Source organism: Pollachius pollachius, assembly GCF_949987615.1.
Source record: "Pollachius pollachius genome assembly, chromosome: 12".
Taxonomy (NCBI): Eukaryota; Metazoa; Chordata; class Actinopteri; order Gadiformes; family Gadidae; genus Pollachius; species Pollachius pollachius.
In genome coordinates, this window is record NC_136945.1 from 5,121,025 (window position 1) to 5,141,767 (window position 20,743).

At 42.0% G+C, this 20,743-nt stretch overlaps 1 protein-coding gene across 2 annotated transcripts; it reads right to left on the reverse strand.

Annotated features, from left to right (window-relative positions):
• Nucleotides 1-1,036: 1,036 nt before the first annotated feature.
• Nucleotides 1,037-19,438, reverse strand: LOC307083410 (SRSF protein kinase 3-like). 2 transcript variants are annotated; one of them, XM_079747285.1, is made up of 14 exons: nucleotides 19,087-19,438; nucleotides 18,862-18,970; nucleotides 17,852-17,939; nucleotides 16,447-16,537; nucleotides 16,070-16,176; nucleotides 15,821-15,986; nucleotides 14,985-15,010; nucleotides 14,840-14,896; nucleotides 13,060-13,447; nucleotides 12,735-12,865; nucleotides 11,739-11,846; nucleotides 5,114-5,183; nucleotides 4,456-4,548; nucleotides 1,037-1,829 (listed from the first exon to the last, which is right to left on the reverse strand). In XM_079747285.1, the coding sequence occupies exons 1-14, from the start codon at nucleotides 19,325-19,327 to the stop codon at nucleotides 1,639-1,641; spliced, it is 1,866 nt and encodes a 621-aa protein (XP_079603411.1). In that variant the 5' UTR covers nucleotides 19,328-19,438; the 3' UTR covers nucleotides 1,037-1,638. The 2 variants fall into 2 exon arrangements, with proteins under 2 accessions (XP_079603411.1, XP_079603412.1); XM_079747286.1 differs by lacking the exon at nucleotides 5,114-5,183 and having other exon boundaries at nucleotides 1,692-1,829.
• Nucleotides 19,439-20,743: the final 1,305 nt, after the last annotated feature.

The following is a 20,743-nucleotide window of genomic DNA, read 5'->3' on the forward strand; positions in this document are numbered from 1 at the left end:
CTTTAGCTTCCCGGTTCTCCCGCCGCTAAACTAGCTACAACTTCCAGCTAACTAGCTATCTCTCAGCGTGCCGGCAAGCAGACGTCTTGCCATCGCACCATCGTGTCCGTCGTCAAACTATTAGAATCGCGCGGTTACTGGGCCCATAACCTGTTAGCAGATTCACACTCTCACGGCGAAATAATAATTCTAATACATTTCTGTCTTTAGCCGAACTGGCGTAGTTTATTTGTGAACCGCGAACAGACGCACGCTCTCCTAGAGCCAAGTGCAAAGAGAGGGAAAATGTCTGCGACATTCCCTTGTATGGTCACAGACATGGCGCAACACTGCCTCCTTTTGGTTCTGAACAGGTAACTACAGTTACATGCAATCATACATATGTCATACATATATCAACAAGTAGGCTATGCGCATAGCTATAACAGTAATACTATATTAGTACTTAGTAGTTAATTACTTACAGGAAATGTGATTTACAGGCCAGATGGATTCCCCAAATAAATCATGAAAGAGAAGCCCTGATTGGCCAGATATTAGTAAAGAGCTATTCCAATTAGTATTCTAGCCATTTATATAAACACATTTTTTATTTTCACTACACGGCTACTGTTGATCAACAAGGTCTATTTGCGATAACCAATTTTTGCAATTATGGAGTAACAGAGCTATTGTCATTTCACTTCCATGATTCTAGATATTATTGCTTACTTATTTTTGCTTTGGTCGTTCTCAGGAGGAAACGCACGAGAAAAAATAAACACACACTGATCATAATGAGTTGATTTATTGTGAATAACGAAAATAGCGTCATGGGTCATGTCCTCAGGCTGATGATAAAGCAGCATAATTCATGCATCGCAGTTGCAAATAACTGCAAGGTTTTGAGAAATAATTGATTGAGAAAACGCACTGCTCCGCAAACAACTATTTCCAAGCTTCTGGCACGTCCAATATTTTGTAAGTGCCGAAAGTCGCAACATGGCGGAAGCCATAAAAAGTGAATAAATGATTACACCACAATCATAGACGGATTATGAGATATCGGGCCCCTGGGCACATGGACTCCGCATTCCCCCCCCACAAAACAGGATTTACAAGGGTCGCCATTTTTGGCGATTTGAACGAATTTCGTTAGTTTATAAAATTAAGAATAGTCAAATATAATTATCTTGAGGCTGTTCAATAAGAAAGCGACGGATCTAAGTAAACTGTGCAGGCACGGGGGCCTCAATAAAAGTCAACAGCAAATACATTTTCTCTTGTTTCTTTTTTTTCGCTTAGCTGTTCCACTTAGAGTTCACCGTTACAACCGTTCGCCGTTGCTCCATGTTTACATCACAGTGCCTTGTTCGTGACCTGTGACTTACCGGTCTCAAATTCACAAACTGAAATAGTGTCCCCTAGTAATCTTTTTTTTTTTACTCGCTTGAATTTTTGTATTTCTCTACTGATTGCTTCGACTATGCAACATTAAAAGTTACTAACAGCGACTTCCCACAGAAGCTCTGACTTAGGGCCCCCCTGAGCCCTTGGGCCCCTGGGCATATGCCCGGTATGCCCGTGCGGTAATCCACCCTTGACCACAATGCAACAAGTGCGTGTAGTGAGAAGTACACGCTACGGGTTTTGGTCTGTCTATGAGACGGCCACCAGCCAGGGGTGTCGTAAACACTGTGTAGCCGTGGCCCTCTTTCCCGGCTGGGGTTCCAGCATGGTGAGCAGGAAGGAGCTGAACTGGGCCGCCTGATCCCGTCGCCACTCAAACTTATCCTGCAGGATCTCACACAGGCTCCACGGCTTCAGCTTGGAGATGCGGCGCAGTTGTCCTGAGATAGGAAAACACTTGATTAATCCTGTGAGGCTAATTCCTGAGCTACAGCAGAGCTTTAATAAATATACACAAGTGTGTCAGTCATGGCAGAATAAATAGATGGGAGAGTAATACAATTAAATAATATAACAAAAAAGTATATCATTTACAGAACATTACGAGTGAGCTGCTGCCTGTTTGCATTGATTGGATAAAGTAAAGTACACAGTGGTGTACACACATCAACTAGAATGCGTTTCGTCCTAACGATTGTGAGAGTGTGGTTGCTGAATGCTAACATCAGCGCTAACGTCAACGCTAGCGTCATCGCTGCCTGAACGTCGTATAAAGTAGTCCAATTCTGTGGGAAAAAATGCCAAATCTGGCAACACTACCTGCATGTCCTCAGCGCTCTAACCTCAGCGTATATCAATGAGACCAACTGAAAACGAAGCCGATATGGAACTTAAATTGTGATTCTGAAAAAAGTATAAAGGTAATCAGATTATTGAAGATACAAGTGTGTTGATTTGTTAAATGGTTTGAACGAAGGTTAGCATTGAAAACTGACCAAGTTACGATGTCTGAAGTAGTTACAATGTATTGACTTGCATTGTAAAAAAAAATGCAGAAAAAATGTAATAGTTTAAAAAGGTGAAAGAGTTAAAAAACGCTGATAGATAGCCATTAAGGAGATGTCGTTAAAGAGATGGACGTTTTGAAAGTTGAATGATTTCTGTAGCTGAAAGTATGCAGGAGCAGTTAACTGCACAAAAAACTGGCAAACAGAAGACTAATGAAGAACAGTAGATGTGCTTACAGTAGCAACAACACTTCAACTACAAACTAACTTCATTATTATACTTAGTTCACAAACTGCTTCAACAATCACAATAAAAGAATATAACCGCAAGCGGTGATTAACGGGGTCCGAGCAAAATTAAAAGTCAAGAACAAACTAATGGCAGACATATAAATATAACATATAATTGTCATATTTAAGGAAAGATGTTCCGCTTATAAACCTGAGCCTCATTCACATGGTCAAAATGTCTATTGATAAGCACATAACATCCAGAAAACTCAAAGCACACATTTCTCAAGTGAATTAAGGGCTTTCTTCAAAGCATATACCTGAAAAATCTTTGAAATTCTGGGGAAATTAAACATTTGTAGTCAAGAACACTAATGGAAGAAATATAAATATGACAGAGTTAATTATGAAGGAAAAATGGTTAATGAAGAAGTTCCCTTTAGGCTACATTTACATGATGACGGTCTGAACAGAAGACACAAAAGTGGCGTCGCATCTTCACCTTTTATTCCGCGTTTAGAGGGCCCATGTCTGCAAGGATATCAAATAATTTATTTGCAAATAAAAAAAACATGACCCCCATTGGCCAACAACAAGAAACATTAAAAAATGAAGCAGCGGATTGGGTAGATTTGTGATGTGGCCAGTTCTTAAAGACAATTTTGTTACTATGTCATGTTTACTGGCCAGCATAGCGCCAAAATGTCGAAAAAGCGAGAAGTACAAAATTTCCATTTGTCGATATGGCTCTCCGACTGTGGGAGTGCCATAGTCGGAGAGCCAGTGGGAAGCGCTCATTTTAAAATTGCCGCTATTTCGAGATAGACTGAGATCAGTGATGGGCCAAAACAGACTGGATCTCTTGTCTCTAATCTGTCCATTGAGAGTGATATTCTGCGCAAATTGTATTTGACCAGCCTCATTAAGGAGTTCTCTGTCAGCAAAACAAGGAAGAAAAACTTCTTAAGAATAAGAATATGTATTTATGATTGTGCTGCTGTGGCATCATTGCTGTTATTATTTCCTGCTACTATGTTTATCGTATTTGTATTGCTTTGTTCTATTCCAGTATTGCACAGCGGTTCGATTTGTGTCTCTGTAAGGATGTTGTTGCCTCAGTAAAACAGGGTGTTGTTTACTGCTGCATATATTATAGGCCTAAATCTTTGGTTAGAAAGCTAAAAGCTGTTACCAGCTGTAATTATAATAGTCCAGCAGTTTTTTTCAAAAACAGCCAAAATTGTAATTACCCGCATCCTAACATAATTTTTCCAGCCTAACATGATTAAAGGGGACATATTATACCACCAGGTTTGAGTGTGATTAGCCCTTACAAGACGTTACAAGTTGCCCCTTCTGACATCACTAGTGGGCGTGTCCACCTAGATCTGTGCTGGATAGATGAGCAACGTTTACTTCAGTCCACTGGGTAGGCTGGTAGACTGATCTATCCAGCACAGATCTAGGAGGACACGCCCACTAGTGATGTCAGAAGGGGCTTGTAAAGGCTAATCACACTCACACCTGGTGGCCCCCTTTAAAAGTAGCCCAATTGGGTGGAAAACCAATCAACACTGCTAAATGTCCTCACGCTCTAGCCTCACCGCCCAATCTGGCAACACTGCTAGAAAATGCTGCTGCATGCAGCACTCACCTAATGATTAATAAATAATTGATGGCAATAAAAATGTGTACAATTAAGGGATTGTTATGAAAATATCAAAGGAATTTTCAAAGGGATCAATGTTGCTCACGCTTCGTAAAGGTAATGCAGAATACTATGTGGAAGAACTTTGTGTGAATGACTTGTTATTATTTACAAAATCACCTTTACGGTTGAAGTAGTGCTTGGACCTGGTCCCCGAGAGGGCGAACTGTGTGGGAAGTGGTCCGAGCAGCTCCATGATGTGGGCGATGTGATCTGGGGACAGATAGTCAGGGTCTGTGAGCGTTGTGGGGCTGTCACATTAACTTAATCACATTCACTTAATTACATTCCCATAATCATGTGATGACTTAATCATGTGCCGCTACTGGGCGGCAGTAGATCAGGAGGTAGAGCGGGTTGAGTCGTGACCGCAAGGTTGCTAGTTCGCTATTTAGTCAAAAGAGTGTCGGTGTGTCCCTGAGCAAGGCACCTAACCCTAACTGCTCCCGACGAGCTGGCTGTCGCCTTGCATGGCTGACGCCGCTGTCGGTGTGTGAATGTGTGCATGAATGGGTGAATGTTAGGCAATATTGTAAAGCGCTTTGGGTAAAAGGCTGTATAAATGCAGTCCATTTAATCACATTCACTTAATTCACATGTTCATTGTGATGCACCACCGAGACTAAAACAAATTCCTTGTATTTGAGAACCTACGCTTTGGATAAGAGCGTCTACTACATGACTTAATAGTAAATAGTGAGTAAATATCATGGGAGCAGCAGCTGAGAAAACCCCGAAATGAAGAGAGTAAACCCCCCCCACATCCAAACACACACACCTTCATCTCGTGAGAAGGCATCAGCTGCTTGAGGCTCGAACAGATACTCTCCCGTGGCCAGCTCAAAGGCCTGTCAATCAGAAGACACACACACACACACTCGATTGTGTGATGATCGATCGATTTTTTTTTATCAAAAATCTCTTTGCCTTTTAACTCACATGGTTTAATGTTTGACAGGTCAATTCCTTATTGTCTTAGGCAATCCAGAAAAGGAGTATAGTCCAGTTTATATGTCCAATTAGTAAGGCGCCAAAAACGCTATAAAAGTCTCATCCTCTTTTAGTTCTCTTTGAGAATATTATCTTCTGGTCATTGCTCTTTGAACTCCTAGGGCCCTATCTTGCATCCGGCGCAATTGACTTAATCACTGGCGCACGTGTCATTGCTAGTTTGCAACTGGCGCAGAGCGTTCTTTTCCCTCCTGCGCCTGCGTGTGCACCACATACAAGTTAATAGTTTGTAAATTAGGGAATGATCTTGCGCCCCAAGGGGCGGTTCGGCGAAAGGAGGCGTGTTCTGGCGCAAACATTCCCTGGTTCTATTTTGCAGTTTCAGAAACCACTTGCGCCACAAACCAGGAAATACCTGGTTTAAAGTCAGTGGCGCGTTGTTCAGATGCTATTTTAAGGGCGCATGCATAATGTTGCTTGTGCACCTCAAGCATACACTATGCTTCTCTCATCTACCTAGCCACACATTCTTGGTAAATTATTGGGGAAAGAACAGCTGATACAGCGGTAATAAGTTGTACTTTTAAATCAATGCATCTGCAAACACCGTACAGCAAACACATATTTTCTTGACACAGACATCGTGTACATGCCCATAACTTTTAGGATTGATTAGTATTTGATCGTGAGAAAACATTGTTTTATCGTGAGAAAACATTATTTTACCGCGAGTGAGTGTTAAAAAGAATGAATGAATGCGGGTGCGCGTGTGTGCATCCATCTGTTTAAACACACGCAAACTAAACACGCATAATACAGTCCATGGCAATGTATATTAACGGGGGGACACATGCATACTAGGAACACAAGTCGATAACGATAATGCATACAATACTGATAAGAAACGAGGTTTATAATGTATTGTGTATATCATTAAATAGAACCACAGTTACCGCATATCATATGTGTGTTAAGTTTTCTTTACCGAAATTTATTTGAGGACTCAGTATTTCTGAAGTTGTGGAAGAAAACCTTATTCCATGTGTGAATTAGGCCATATTATTTGGCCATAAACTGAGCCATTTGAAGTTTGAAATTCATGTGCATCTGTCTCATCGGAGACTGCAGACGCGCTGTCAAAATATGAACTTGTCAGATTCAAATGCGCTCATGGCTCTTAAAGGGGAGGGGAGCTGGCACTCTCATTGGTTTATTGCACGTTACGCCCAAACCACACCTACGGGTAATTAGGCTACTTCAGACCGACCCTTTTTAGATTTGTGCCGGGCGCAAGAGTCATTAATGCGCCGGTAAAATAGAGACATCGCCATAGAACCGCCCACAAAGCTACTTGCGCTTGGCGCTACTCACTTGCGTTTCAGACCGTTAACATAGGGCCCCTAGTCGTCTCCCCGTCTTAGCATTAAAAGTAACTTGGCAGTTTAGGCCCACAGATCTGCAAAAAAAAAGTTTAAGTAAGGCAAATACTGCGACTGCAGTTTGGTTTGGTTGGTTAACACGCCTCATACAAACATCAGCGGAATCAACGTGATCCTGCTGGGACTGGAGAGATCCAGGCAAGATCAGACCAGTCCAGAGAACCAACAATGACCTGATCTCCTTCACTAAGTAAACGCTATCCTTGTCTCTCATACGAGTTGAACTTGCAAATGGTACAGGTAGGGAAAGTTGCTCGATCAAGGTTTGATAGTTATTATGAGGTTTACAGCAGACCTGCAAACTCCTCCAAGTAAAAAAAACAGTGGTTAATTTGAGCCGGATCCTGCCGGAACAAGATCCGGCACCTCTTAATTTTGGCCTCCCTGTGTTCCGGTACTTATTTGGGCAGATCCGTTACCTCTCATGAAAATAATTAAAACATGTTTAAAATAAATAATAATATGCATATATTAATTTACAGAACAAATCCCAATAATTTCATGTTGTTTATTAAGATTTAATGTCATTTGAAAGTGTCGGAGATCTGTTGACGCACTGAAAAGCTGCGGGCCAACAAACCCGACACTTTTGAAATTCGCTCATCAGAGGAACAAGCAGAGAGGAAAAAACGTTACCATGCATGACCACATGCGTGTGCACCACATACAAGTTAATAGAAATTATGATCAATTAAATATGACAGAGCAGGATTGTGAACGTTTACAATATCTCATGTCAATTTACAATCTGCAAAATGTGTCAGCGTTGGCCGACTAATTATTTTTAATTAGGATATTGATCCTGCGCGCCTCCTCTTTGCAATGGAATTTGTTTAAGATATAAAACCATTTAATTGAACATATACACACTAAAACAGATATTTTCGTTTTTAAATAAATATTTGGAAACGAAAATTCATGTTTCCCGCAGTGTGCCTCTCCGGCATTGAGCGGGTCTGCAGGATCGCACTCTGCACAACCCAGTCGGTAAAAAGTGACGGTCACGCACGACTCCGTAATCAACGCTTTCCAAGCATTGGTGGTGATGGCAACTTTCTGCGCTAAGGACAGGATCTCACGGAGGGAGGCTGCTGCATCTCTGTACATTTTCTCCAGCCGCACAGTCATAGTTTGGCGACACGGCACTGTGTAATCCGCGGGACTAACACGTCACGTCTCTAGCAAAGGCTACCGTATTTAAAATAGCATGCATAATGCATCAGTTATATTCTCAATTTAATTTACAGAGCAATCCCTGCAAAGTATTTAGGTTATATAAGAGACTATATAAGAGATATAAGAGACTAGGATTAGTGTGTGTCTGACGGGGGGGGGGGGGGGGGGGGAGCCATCACGATGGTTGCCCTCCGTCGTGATGTCAGCCATCACGACGGACGATAACATCGTCCATCGGCACAACCCTAGTAGGCAGTGTATTTTTTTTTGTCTCATTACCTCTAACCCCTGTACTGTCGCCGGATCCACTCCGGGACCTCCCACTTTACAAATTAAACACTGAAAAAAGGTGACAGTGTCACGGGGGGACCGATCGGTGTTTCGAGATATACAGCAACTCGAATTATGAGCTACCCTGGGCGGGATTTAGTGTGAATATTCATTACGGAGGTTGTAGCACACAATACAATGGGAAGATTTCAAATGACAGACTTGAATGCAAAATGTAGCCCTTTATTATACAGAAATTTGCTGTTGTTGTATTAGCCTACAACAACACCATTGCCAGATTATCAAAAATTATCTAAATAGCCCTATGTTGTTAGAATTTATTAACTTTATGCAAGGTCTACGTTCGTGCAGTAGGCTACTCGGCGTTGACTCGGTCATAAAAATACAATATTATTGTAAATTATATCATATCAAAAAAGCGGTAGCTAACGTTAGTTTAATCAAGCAAACAAATAGCTGTTGCTTTTGCTCCAAAAAGCTTGACTTACCTCTAATTTAACACAAGATAATTCCTTCAAATTAGGGGTGTACGGTATGGACTAAAATGTTTATCACGGTATAATTTGAGGCATAGATGGTAACAGTCACGGTATGTTAATTTTATCTTCTTTTTTTTTATCCCGCCCCCAACCCCCATACACTAGCATACACAATATGTTACATTCAGATTTAAATACATTGCATTTACTATTTTCCTACCGTAACGATTCACCCTGTTTTAGTAAGGTCCTGAACCCATATAAGGGGAGGGGGGATTATAGCGCCACGATAAAGTGTAACACATAACACATACAACAACAAGGTGAGAGACAGACAGCAGACGACAGAGGAGGGATTCTGTAGCTCAGGATGGTGGACAGAGTCTCTGTGACTGTGATCCAGAAACCGGTTAACAGAGCCATATGGCGTGCAAATAGGCGTCTGTGCTACCTAAAGTGCATTGTGAACAGATACCTGTGTTGGCTAGGCCCATTTTGAACATTTTACTTTGAGTGATGTGAGTTCTGTGAATGACTTTATATTGTATAAGCTGCAGGTTTGTGTTATCGGTCATGGTAAATGTATTTTCACAGATTTGTTCCCAGTAATCAGGGTTGGGCGAGAAGGCCAGGTCAGTTTCCCACTTGGCTGTTGGGAGTGTTATTTTAGTATTTAAGTTGGCAATCATTGTATATAGCTGGGAGGTTAATTTTTTTAAGTTATTAATTTTCATAAGTTCTTCTATAAGCTGAGAGGGTTGTAATGTGTTGTTGGTAAGTCTGGTTTTATCTTTAATTTTAAGTCTAAGTTGTTAATATTGAAGGAATTGTTCTCTCCCAACCCCATATTTCTGTGTGAGTGTGTTAAATAACATGAAATGGTTGTTCTCAAATAGTTGGTGAAGATGTGTGAATCCTTTTTGTGCCCATGTGGTGAAATGAAAAGTTTTTTTCTGTATCATGAACACTGGGTTGTGCCAGAGTGGGGTGAACTTGTTTATTTCTAGTGATGATTTTGTGATAATAATTTTAATTTTATCTTCTAATTTCGATATAAATGCTTCTGAAGGGGTAAAATACTTGTAAGGCAACAAAAACTGCATAAAAAAATTAAAATCTTTTCTCAAGTTACTTCCGTCTCTGAAAAACACTGATGTTTAATAGTATGGATTTGTTTCTCCACTTGCTTGCGGACCTTGCCGTATAGTTTTGGCATCTCAATTTGGCTGAAGTGTGTGCCGGCAGGTAACGCGTACCTGGGATCGAGTGTTTTGACCATCTCTTTAAAGCCCTTTCTATCGACATTTTGAAAGGGATCCATGTCCTTACACAGGTAAACAGTGACAGCGTTTGTTATCTCGTTCCACCGCTGGCATTTTGTCTTAAGGACTGGCTTTCAAAATGCCTGCGGAAGCAATGTCTGATATGCAGAGCCAGCTTCACGCTACCAGCATGTCTCGTACGGTGTGGAATGAGAGATCGTGAAGGGACTATAGAGTGGCGACGTCACGCCCCTTCCGGTAGAGCCCATGGGACCTATGAGATTGAAAAATATGACTGGGTTTCGATGGAGAGAAAGTAATTATTTTCTGGTCCCCATATGCCCTGGATTACACATATGTTGATTTTGGATTTAAATGATAATTTTTCATTCAAAGAAAACTAAAAAAATTCGCGAAGAAGTTTGATAATGTTAGGCTTTCTGTGAGGCTGCTATGTGAACTACAGCTCTTCGCTGTTCTCGACGCAAATGATAAACGTCACCACCCGCACTTGGAACTCCGGTACAGACATGGCGATCTCTCTGCTCCACTTCACTGCTTTTTTCCAAGAGGAGGATAAAAGCATCGAAAGAGGTGAAAACCATTATAAGTCGGGGCATGTAGAGAGTTTCAGTTATGCCGATGGGGAGATTGTCGGTCTTGTCCACGCCAGTCGCAGGGAGCGGGACGTCACATACGAGACGTGTAGTCTTTCTCATTGTTTTCTCTACAGCCTTTAACTGAACAATTGCCCAATAAACAGTCAAACTCTTGACATGAAACATGAATTATAATTTAAATCCACAAACAACATATGTGTAATCCGGGGCAAAAGATAATTACTTTCTCTCCATTGAAACCCATTCACATTTTCCGATCTCATAGGTCCCATTGGCTCTACCGGAAGGGGCGTGACTTCACCACTCTATTGCGCAAGCACGCAGACGCGCTTGCTGTGCGTCTGCGTGCTTGCGCAATAGCATACTGCCCGAGAAGGCAGTATCGCTGTCAAATCTGTCCCTGGGAAAAGTAACGTTGCGCCGAATTGAGAAAGGAACTGTGTTTCGTTAGCATATTTTCAGTAGTTGCGCGTAACTTTACTTTTTACATTAAAAAGTAGTTAGGTTACTGTATTAACGCGTTACTTACTTTGTTACGCGTTACACACAACACTGTCTACCGGTCAAACCGGTCTCACGGTAACGTCAAAATCCATACCGTAGCGCAAATTCACACTGGTGTACTTTCTGTACCGTTTATACCGTACACCCCTACTTCAAATTGACGTCAAGAGTTTCCGTCAGACTCGCGCGGTAGCCAGGCGTCTCACCCAAAGGCGAGCTCAGTTGGCGCTGTGTGCTTCAAGATTCTGAAGCAAGTGCTGAGTTTCCGATTGGCCCAGAGAAATGTCAATTATAAGAATTATCCAATAATGTTTCGCAATTCTAGCCTGCATGGCATGCATATGAAGGACAGTCTTCCCCCCCCCCCCCAAAAAAAAATACAAACTCCAATTCTACGCGATTCACGTGAATGACCCAATTGACCAAGAAAACGGCGATTATCGCCAATAAAGCGACAAGTTTGCAGGTATGTTGGACGCCTTAAGTCACTTAGTCACGTTACAGAAGAAAGTGTGAGAAAGTGTGATGGTCATGGTACTTGGCACTAATATGTCTAAAGTAAAGTGTTTCAGGCCCTTCGGACAAACTGTACTTTAGGGCTTCACAACTAAAACGGACTTGACTTGAAATGCGTGTGGATCCCCTGGGCCGTCCGACCGCGGTGGGAGGGGCCGGGCTCACCATGCAGGCGGTGCTCCAGATGTCGGCGGGCGGGCCGTAGTCAGCGCCGATCAGCACCTCCACCGAGCGGTACTGACACGTCTGGATGTCCTCACTGAAGTGCTTGTTCTTAGGGAAGACAGGAGGAGTATAAGGGCTGTTCAGGATTCCTTTAGCCCTACCGAGGCTCTAGCGAAGCAGAATGGGACTGATGGTTGCTAGCAACAAGTTGTGTGGCATGCGCAAGTAACAACAAACCTCCTATCCTAAATCTCAGACACAAGCAGACAGGATATGTGTGTTTTTCTATCTGAATTCAACCGAAGAAGCAGTATTTGTTATTGTGCTTTGTATCTATACCCTCTTTCAAGCCACAATTAGAGTAAAGTAAAAACATATGGGTTAAGTATCTTACTGTGAACCTGTTGGGGAAGCCTGGACACTTTGTGTACACACAGCTCAAGGTAGAGCTGCTGCAATCCAAAAAAGTCTATTGTTTAGCTATTTATAGCTGTTAATATTAGCTGTAGCTGAGCTCAACACACAGTAAATGGTCTGACCAGAGAAAATCCGTAATTTACTTCAAACAGTGTTCTTAAGGGTTATCAAGGTGTGCGTTAATAATCGGAAAATAATGTTTCATGAAATCCATTTCAATCTCTCAAGTCTACTTTTCCTTCTGGCTTACACTCCCCCATTACAAACTACCAAAGCACTGATTCAGATCACACAACTTGCATGCATAATTATATACCTTTTGACGTTTTCCTGACAAGACAAAAGGTGTGAAGTAGACACATTCCCCTGTACAATGTTATCGTTATTTAGCTATTCCTCACTGAGAGGAAAAGCTTTTACATAGGCCAGAGCCAGTTTAGAAGTATCGTTAGTATGCCAACATGTCACATTATCTTTTGTGTTTCGTTGACGTGAAAGGCTTTGGGACACTGACAGGAGTTTCAAAAACTCGTGTACTTTACTTTGGAAAGCATGGTGCTGGGAATGTCTGTCACTTACCACCCAGCAGGCGTTTCCAAGGTCAGCAATCTTTATTAAGATCTTATCAGCGTTCTCCGGCTTAAGCAGGTTCACAAGCACGTCTGAGTCAACAGTGTCTCCGTCTGATACCGGCCCCACCTCAGCCAGACCTGTATAACATAGTCTTGTTGAATTAGACTTTCAGCAAAATAGCCTTAAAAAAAAATAAGAATTACAAAAAACTGTTATGGTAACTGATCAAATAAATCTATTTGATCAAATATACCTGTATTAGTGTGGAAATGGCCTTAAAACAACACATGGCTAAAAATAGACATCGGTATAATAGTCCAATCATTCCGACCTTGTAACGACGAAGACAGCGATGTCTGTTGGTGGTTCTCTGCAGTCTGGTGCAGCAACAGAGATCGGGGCCGGGCCTTGGGGGAGCGTACTGCTGTTAGAGAGCAGGGAGAGGGCAGTGTGTCAGGGTAGCTCCGTTCCGTGTCGAGGTCTTCCAACAGCGTCATGCTCCGTCTGTGAAAGGGTTTGTTGGGCCGGCGTCGCTGCTTCAAAGGGCAGTCGTTGCTAGGGGTGCCAGGCGGCGTCAGGTCATCAACAAATGACACGTGGCGTTTGAATCCTTGACCGCGGCCAGCTGGACTCCCCTCGCCGTCCCTTCCAACGCCATCACGCTTCCTGTTCTCCTTCCTGCTCAGTCTGCTCATCTGGCGCCGGGAGACCCTGCCCGTCTGAGGACCGAGAAACAGACGGGAGAGCCGGCGGTGCCCAGTGTGACACAGAGAACGCCAACACAGAGAATATGTTACATGTATGCATCTCATAATATTAACAATGATAGGTCAATTCGATCTTGAAAAAGGCCTGCTCATTACGTGTGAATATAATTGGATGCTGGAAGGTCACAACACTTTTTGGAACCCTTTTTCTTTGCATGTATTTATGCAGTGTTTGGTGGATTTAAGCCTGCAAAATGCAAAATGCAACATGCAAAGTGGTTGCTCCTCCATACTTGGTCCAGGGCCAAGCAGCCTGCAGCTCACACACACAGCACGCACGCACACCGCACGCACCCACACACGCACACCACATACACACACACACGCATGCGCACACACTCGTATGCGGACGCAGAAGTTGCAAGACAACGGCAGGATGAAGATAGCGGCCCCGCCGTCGATACACTCTCCAGGGTTAGACATTATGTCTATAGACTACACTTTTTTTGCTAAACTTTATTCATTTTTTATTATTACTCGCTTCCTTGGGCGTTCCAAAATGTCTTGTGATATTGACATCCCCCCACCCCCCTGCCGACTGTTGTGTTATTCTAATGTTTGTGTCTACTGTCTATTTTCTAATGTTTTGTGTGTGGGCTACGTGTGACTGTAGGCTACTACTGCCTGTCTTGGCCAGGACACTTGAAAAAGAGATTGCTAAGCTCAACGATGTATTTTTCTGGTTAAAAATCTAAATAAAATACCATCTTAAACTCTCACGTCAGGTAGCCAATGTACAATCCGCAATCTTTCCCTCGCATCCCCCCTTCTCCGTCTCTCCCTCCCCGACACAAGCCTGCACTTTATTTCACTAAAGTTAGGTAGGTTGCTGCTTTGCTGTTGTTACACTTAGTTTATTTCACTAAGCTTCTGTAAATGAACACATTTTTTTGTTTCAGAAGAAGCTGTTTGTTATTATTTTAAACTAACCAATAGTCGTTAGAATTCATTTAAAAAATGTCAATGCAATTTGAGACCTGAATAACAGTCAAATCTATTGAATAATTGATTTGCATGCATAGTATACTACACTTTCCATTGAACAATTAACCCATAAATTGACTCATTTTCTAATATAATCAAATGATCACACTATAAGGAGAAAATGATTATGCTTACTTCATAACGTAAGGAAAAAGAATCATGCTTGCTTGATTACATGAGAGGCTGAGCAAAATGTGTAACAGCCATGTATAAATAAGGCGCCTGAGGTCGAAAGCCCTTATTAGGCAATAGCCAGACTACTTATTAGGCCAATTCAGAAACAAGAACTCAATAGAGTGACATTTCACACTGGGTTAAGAATGGAGGAGGATTAAGGCTATTGTTCGGAAGTAATCTTACCCACGTTCCCAATGTGTGGAAAACCCCGTTGAGCTTCCCCAGCAGGTTGAAAAGGCTCTGTGAAGGGCATTCACTGTGGTTAACAAGACACACCTTCACATACCGAATCAAACTAAAAGATTTTTTTTTTTTATCAAATACCCACCTGTTTCTCTCTGGTGCTGGTATTTTCTAGTAAGGGAGTAGAGTCAACATATCCACCATGTTAAAAAATAAATATATACTTAATATAAAAAAATGCAAAAAAGAATGCAAACTCATTCAATTTTATATATTATATAATATTATATTGAAGTCTTTGTTACGCCGCCTCCTGCTACATGGTCCAACACCTCCATCTAGTGGTCGCTTGACGCCACTGGCCCTCGTTCTCCCGACACGCCTGCCATCAATCCGCAATCTCTACTCCCTACTTCAGCCGGGGATCTCCATTCAGCCGGTGTCAGTTCGCCAGTTAGTACTACTGCTCAGTTAGTATCAGCGCTCTACCAAGATCTGCTCGTTCACCCTGTTCCCCATGTCACCCTTTTCCCTCTCCGCCTGCACCCTGCTTACCTGTCGCTGAACCCTCCCCTGCCTGACTACCCGCCTGTCGCCGAGCCCTTGTCTGCCTTACTACCCACCTGTCACTGAACCCTTGCCTGCCTGACTACCCGCCTGTCGCTGAACCCTTGCCTGCCTGGCTACCGGCCTGTCGCCAAGGCCTTGTCTGCCTGATTGCCTACCTGCCGGAACGAAACCCTTGCCTGTCTGACCATTGCTTGCCTAGCCCAGGCTGTCATTTACCCCGGTCCCAATAAACCCACTTCCTTTCACTCCGTCTCCGCCTCCCTGTGTCAAGCGTTTGGGTCCCCTCGTTCCGTACCCCATAACATTTTTTTTTAATGTTTCAGTATTTCCAGCATCAGTGTGCATAAACAGCAAATTTACAAAGAAAAACCCCTGCAGACTCATCAATAAATGAGATCAGGCTTCACTTACCCGAGGAGCTGGGGGACGCTGGGGATTCGGGCAGCTGCCATAGTTTGGTGTTGGCCGCTAGTCTCTGAATGTAAACCTCGTCCACCCTCAAAAGGATGTTCTCGGGCTTGATGTCCGTGTGGATAATCTTGCATTTTGTGTGCAAATAATCCAAGCCCTGCAGAACCTGAAGGAGCGACAATTGGACTTAGTATCACTTTTAGGATCAGTTTCACACTGAGATCCGGTTTGTATGAGAGCCCACGGCACCTGTTTGATGATGCTCCTCACGCAGGGCAGCGGGAGGCCGTGGTAGTTGGACTTTATGATCCACTTCAGGAGCTGGTGGCCCAGCACTTCCAGAACCATGCACACGTCTGGCCAACCAATCAAATCAAGGAAGCACTTTCATAGTTCCACTGTATGCACACACACACACACACACACACACACACACACACACACACACACACACACACACACAGTTCCTAATATCCAACCCCTGACAATGGTAGCAATGGAAGCAGATACTATACAAACGTTAGATATACAAGCCTGACAAGTATTCTACATAGTTATGATCTGTTATATATCATGGATCTATGAAATGTTCATGATGTGTAACATAGTCAATCAGTACAGGATACGTTGCTGTCCGTTCACTCCGGTGACCCTGAAGTCATCAATGAGCTTTACCACATTCTCTCTTGTAGGGTCCTTAGGGTCGCTGTCTCTCACCTTAAGGTATAACAGAAAACGTAAAGAAACATCACTAAACGCTAGTGATTCAGAAGCAAATATATGGTTGTCTGACCAAAAAGGGGACTGAACTTTAATGAAGCACTGATTGCAGTTGTAGTGTTATAAAATGATGATAGTAGGCCTAATAATATTAAAGAATCAAAATCAAGTTAGTTATATACAATTAAAATAGACATGTAGTTCTAAATGTATAGAACTACGTCTTTCTCCCCATGCCATAAAGAAACAAATATAAATAATATAGATATTCCGAGCGATATGATTGGTCTTAAAAATCAATTTATTTTGAGCAATCTCATTTGTCTCAATTCAACCAATCAGAAACTATTACCAATCTAATTAAAGGCCATTTGAATGTACCCTTTATTTTCAAAAAGGCGAACATTGAAAGTCACTGACTTGCACAAAAAAACACCATCATGTGTTGAATTGGTATTTATTTGGTGTGTGCATTAAATATTATTTTTTTCAACCAATCAGACTGCTCAGATTTGTTTTTTAATCCAGGGTTCTGATTTTTCGAGCAATTTGATTGGTTGAAAAAATAATCGGATCGTTAGAACATTGAATCGAATCGCATCGAATAGTTCCATATTAAAATGTACCGTACCCCTGGTCGGTTTATCATGTTCCCCAGATAAAGATCATGTCACGAGGACAGCAGCTGTTTCTACATCTCTGTATCAGCGCTAACCACATTCTGCTGTATCGCAGCTTCTTAATTGGAAACCACTTTTCAAATGGTGTGAACAATGACATTGGTCATCAGCATCCCGATGCTCATTGTTGTTGATTAACATCCCCTGAAGAGACTCAGATTCAGAGGTTTATTCTGAGCTTGGTACTTTGTTTGGACATTATCTGTTTCTACACTGCAACGTAGCTGTAACTTCTAAGGAGTCCTATTTAGAAGAGCTGTTTTTGAACTTTGCAAGTTTTGCTTTTTGATATTTTGCATTTTGGCAGGCATGTAATCAAAAAATATATATATATTTAGTTATAGACTTATAACTTGTGTATATATTTTATGAATAGTTATATTAACTATCTTTCTGTTTATTATTAAGTATTATTAGCAATAATAGTGGAAGTTGTAGTAGCATTAATAGTAGAAGAATGTATTAATAATAATATTTTCCCTACCATGTTGTTGCAAGACAATACAGGTATTAACATCCAATATCTAGCTTACTAATGGCAGATACAAAATGTATAGAAATGAAATAACTTAGCAAAATGTAGTTGATTGCATTTGATATGAATAACCAAGGAAGAAAAAGGCCAACTGACACATTTCAGCAGTTTGATCTCATCGAGAGCCGTCTCTGTGAATATTGTCGCACTCTTCACCACCTTCAGAGCAACGAAGTGGCTCTTCCTAAACACAAATCATTTACAGAATGACACCTTCAATTTTGAGTCACATTAACTGGTGCACTTTGTAGGATTTAGTGGCATCTAGCAGTGAGGTTGCATATTGCAACCAACCGAACGTCCCCCCACACCTTCCCTTTCATACGACCTACTGTGGCCTCTACCGGTCCAAAATGACCCTCTACTTACAGCATAGAGTGACGAGGTTCCTTGATAGATTTATAAACTTCAAGTATTTTTTCAGTTAAAGCATAGATCATAGCTTACAAGTAAGATAGTTTATGATTGTTAATGAAAAACCTTTCCTCTCTATAGGGAAATTTGTCTGTTCTGGGAAGAGGACCCTCTCTCTATGTAGATATAAAGGGCTCATTCAAATGGAACTGAAACATCATTTCGATTTTCATGGAATCATAAACTCATTAAAATTGATTTGATATATTTAATTTTTTGTCAAGTGTGTTGTGCTAGATGCCACTAAATTCTGCACACTGTATCTTTAGGATTAAAGTCGCAATGTTTTAGATTGAGCACCTCAGATTAAGTAGGCAGGAGATTTACAGAATCAAAAAAACTCAATAACAGTGTTCAGCACACTCAAACTGGCTGTGCACTTGTGTGACGCGACCTAGCCCAGCTCGGCCACTGTAAATAGGGAAGGGTTTTAGGAGTGTTGATAGTCTGATTCTTGTAAACAAAGAATGGTACGGGCCTCGCCAGCATTTGTCATTTGTAGAATATATCAGTTATAGTATGTGTATGTGATTTAAATGCTTACATTATTGAACTCACTATCGATCAACATTGACTACGGATATGTTCAGGTTACTTTAGGCTAGGAGTTTGTTGAAATGCGACACATTGCGACTTTAATAAGACGAATGATGTGAACTGGAACCAAACGACTGTGTGGGTGGCTGACTCACTCCATGTCCCAGCAGAGCCACACTGTGGAGAAATGACCCCATCCCAGCTTCCTCACCACTTGGTAGCGGTCGATGAAGATCTCCCCAATGTCCACAGCGTAGTAGCCACCTACAACACAGTCTGTAAGTCGCTTTGAACCCAAGCGTCAGCAAAATAAATGTAATGAAATGGTCTTTTTTTTTTTTTTTACTTTTACATTTTTCAAAAGAGTACGACATACTTACCTACACAGTAATCCTCTGAACTCTCCTGCTGTTCATCCTCAAGTGCTAAAAGCTCAGAGGAGGTTGTTTGGGGAACTACCACAGGTGCTGGGTGAATAGTGGGATGGTGGGGCTGGTTGGGGGGACCGTTAACAAGACTAACCTCTGTGTCTGAGGGAGGCGGAGGGCTGGGAGGAGGCTTTGTATTTTCCTGTGGCTTAAGGGACAGTGCTGAAAATGCTGCAGCATATGAGGAAGACATGGTCAAAAAGACCCAGGTCAAGGCGAGGAGGCTCTAGGGGCCTGTGTGGTTCTCAAGTCCTAACCTATAACAAAAAAGGCATTCGGGGTACTTGCAAACACAAGCGCTGCAATCAATTCCCCTCAGGTGCTTGTAGCGGGTGGGTAAGGGTCAGCAGGGGGTGAACCAGCAGTCGTGACTCGACAGCCATACATCTTACAAATGACTCCCAATAGGCTGTTGGCGATGACATTTTAAAGCGGTGGCCGTATGTTTATTTTTAGATGGGTTTCAGCGGGTGGTATGTCAACGTAAATAGCCCCTGCAACTGGCATGTGTTGCAACTGAACGCTGAACTCAACACTTTCGCGTTATCTGCTAACGTTATGCTTTATATGTCTCTTCGCCATGCAACATCTCATTAAGGACTAACGTTACATATTATCTAGAGCTCTAACACTTAGTAACTCGATTAGTTGGGATCACAAATTCTACGAATTGAGCAATCCAAAAGTTTGGTTTTTCCAATAGAATCTAACTTGTCCAGTATCGTAAATAATAGGCCTGTGTTGTGGTCTTCAATGGGGGTTAAGTTCAATGGAAACACCGAAGACACACCGCGACCCGATAAGACTCAACACTTGCGGCGGGTTTAACTCTGACAACTAATTTGCCTCTACACTAAACCAGACAGATCATGCTGAAATACTTAGCACTTCATGCTTTAACCGTCCCAATAATCGACTTACGTTGGTGGAAAAGATGTCTAGTCCTACTGTTTGGTAACTTTTAAACTTTACCCGCATATATTGGCGCTGCGTTCTCGCCTCAGTGTGATTTGATGGCCCGCGTGCGCGTATACTGAAAAAAACACTGCGCCAAAGGAGCATAGTTGACGCGTAGAGCGGAAAGGGAAGCTGGACTGTCCCGCGTCCTTCTTCAAGTAGCCTACACACCGAGTACATATTCAGTCGCAGACCATGTAATAGAGTTCATTTGAATGGATCAGCTGTCTTATGAGATACAAGATATGAGATATGAGTTAGAGCTCACCTCCGAGCGCTCGATCCCAACCACAGGGCTTTCACTGAGGACCAATAATACATTGTTATTGATGTCACAATTATGATTGATGGATGAAAAAAATACATCTTATTTATATGAATATTTCAATGGAAAATTCATATTTATTTTCTGTAGCCCCATATTATGCGACACATTGAGTCCAAAATAAATCAATACCAGATCGTATTTATACACGTCACAAATAGGACACAGCTCTTTTTATTGGGTTTAGTGCCACTTCTATTATGTATGAATATTTTAATATAAATTCATCCATTTTTTTCAATAGTTCCAATGTAAAGTAAAACCCCTGTGGTTAAGAGCAAGCGCTTGGAGTTTAACTAACTGTTCTCTACTGATAACACTGAAACT